This window comes from Ceratotherium simum, chromosome 33 (assembly GCF_057802395.1).
Source record: "Ceratotherium simum simum isolate JZ-2026a chromosome 33, ASM5780239v1, whole genome shotgun sequence".
In the NCBI taxonomy this organism is placed as follows: domain Eukaryota; kingdom Metazoa; phylum Chordata; class Mammalia; order Perissodactyla; family Rhinocerotidae; genus Ceratotherium; species Ceratotherium simum.
In genome coordinates, this window is record NC_141932.1 from 3585455 (window position 1) to 3587123 (window position 1669).

General features: G+C 61.4%; 1 protein-coding gene across 1 annotated transcript; it reads right to left on the bottom strand.

Moving 5' to 3' along the window:
* Positions 1-475: 475 nt before the first annotated feature.
* Positions 476-1434, bottom strand: LOC101399765 (olfactory receptor 2W3-like). Its single transcript, XM_087422317.1, has 2 exons — positions 962-1434; positions 476-914 (listed from the first exon to the last, which is right to left on the bottom strand). Exons 1-2 carry the CDS (start codon positions 1432-1434, stop codon positions 476-478), a joined length of 912 nt encoding a protein of 303 aa, XP_087278443.1.
* Between the last annotated feature and the right edge of the window lie 235 nt (positions 1435-1669).

Here is a 1669-nt window from a genome sequence, read left to right on the forward strand (position 1 = left end):
TTTTGTCCTATACCAGGGGTCGGTGAACTATGGCCCTTTGCCCATTGTCCATGGCCCTCAAGCTAAAAACAGTTTTCATGTTATTAAATGGTTGAAAAGAAAACCAAAAGAAGAATATGCTGTGACATGTGACCATTATACAAAATTTAAATTTCAGTGTACACAAACAAAGGGTCTTTTGGGAACACAGCCACACTCACTCATTCATGTATCATCTATGGCTCCTTCCGGGCTACAATGGCGGAGCTGAGCAGTTGCAAGAGAGCACATAGCTGGAAAGCTGTAAATAGTTACTATCTGACCTTTATAGAAAATGCTGGCGGCCCCTGACCTCTGCACAGAGATTCATGGAGACAGACGCACCCAAAGGTGCACAGGGATTCAGAGAGCTAGAGGGATGTGTACAAGATCACAGGGCTAAGTGTCAGAGCTGGGCGGGACCTTCCAGCTGTGTTTCCAGCCTCCCCGGGTCAGCTCAGCACAGCGCGCGACCCCTGGAGCCGGGCAAGGGCGTGGCGGCGGCCGCATTCACCTCGCGGTTCCGAAGGCTGTAGATGAGCGGGTTCAGGACGGGCGTGATGACGAGACAGAAAACAGCCACCAGCTTGTGGCGCTTGGCGGGGAGGGCGCTGGAGCCCCGGGGGCGCAGGTACATGGCGGTCACCGTGCCGTAGAAGAGACCCACCACGGCCAGGTGCGAGCTGCAGGTGGACAGTGCCTTCAGGCGGCTCTTGGCAGAAGGCAGCTGGCCCACGGCCGCCAGAATCAAGGCGTAGGAGGCGAGGATGAAGGCCAAGGGCACCAGGAGGATGGGCGTGCCCAAGCCGTAGACCAGCACGTGATCGGCGGCGGTGTCCGCACACGCTGTCTTCAGCACCGCGGGCAGCTCGCAGGGGAAGTGGTCGACCGGGGGCCTCCCGGGGCAGAAGGGCAGGCGCAGCGCAGCCGCGGCGTTGGGCACCGACAACAGGAAGCCCAGCGCCACGCGGTGGTGGCCAGGGGGGCACAACGCGCGGGCGTCATGATCGCCGCGTAGCGCAGGGGCTGGCACACGGCCAGGCAGCGGTCCAGCGCCATGGCAGCCAGGAGAATGGCCTCGCAGCTGCCCAGGGAGATCCCCAGGAAGAGCTGGGCCCCGCAGCGCGCCGGGGAGAGGGTGGCTCGGCGCGCCGTCACGTGCACCAGCACCTGTGAGAGCGTGGTGCTCACATACGCGGTGCCCAGCAGCGCCAGGGGGGCGAGCAGGCGGCACATGGGCCAGTGCAGCCGCTGGTCCAGTGCGATCAGCCCCCCCAGGGTGCCGTTGCCCAGTACTGTGGCCAGATACGCCGCCAGGAGGGCCGCCCATAGCAGGGGCCGCAGGGGTGGCGGGGCCCACAGCCCCAGCAGCACGAAGTCGGAGGTCCCCATCTCATTCCAGGCGGCCGGGTCCATCCTGGGGAAGAAACGCAGCTGTGAGGCTCCACTCACAGAGGTAGCCACTTCTGGGGCTGTGGGTGTTGGCACTGATTGTTTTCCTCTGTCTCTTTGCTTTCTCACCTCTCCCTTCTCCCTCCTTCTTCTCTCCCTTTCTCTCTGTCTCCCTGTTTTCTTTCTCTCTCTCTCCCTCTCTCTCTCTATGTCTCTCTCTTTCTCTGTCTCTCCCTCTCTTCCTTCCTCTCTCTCTCCC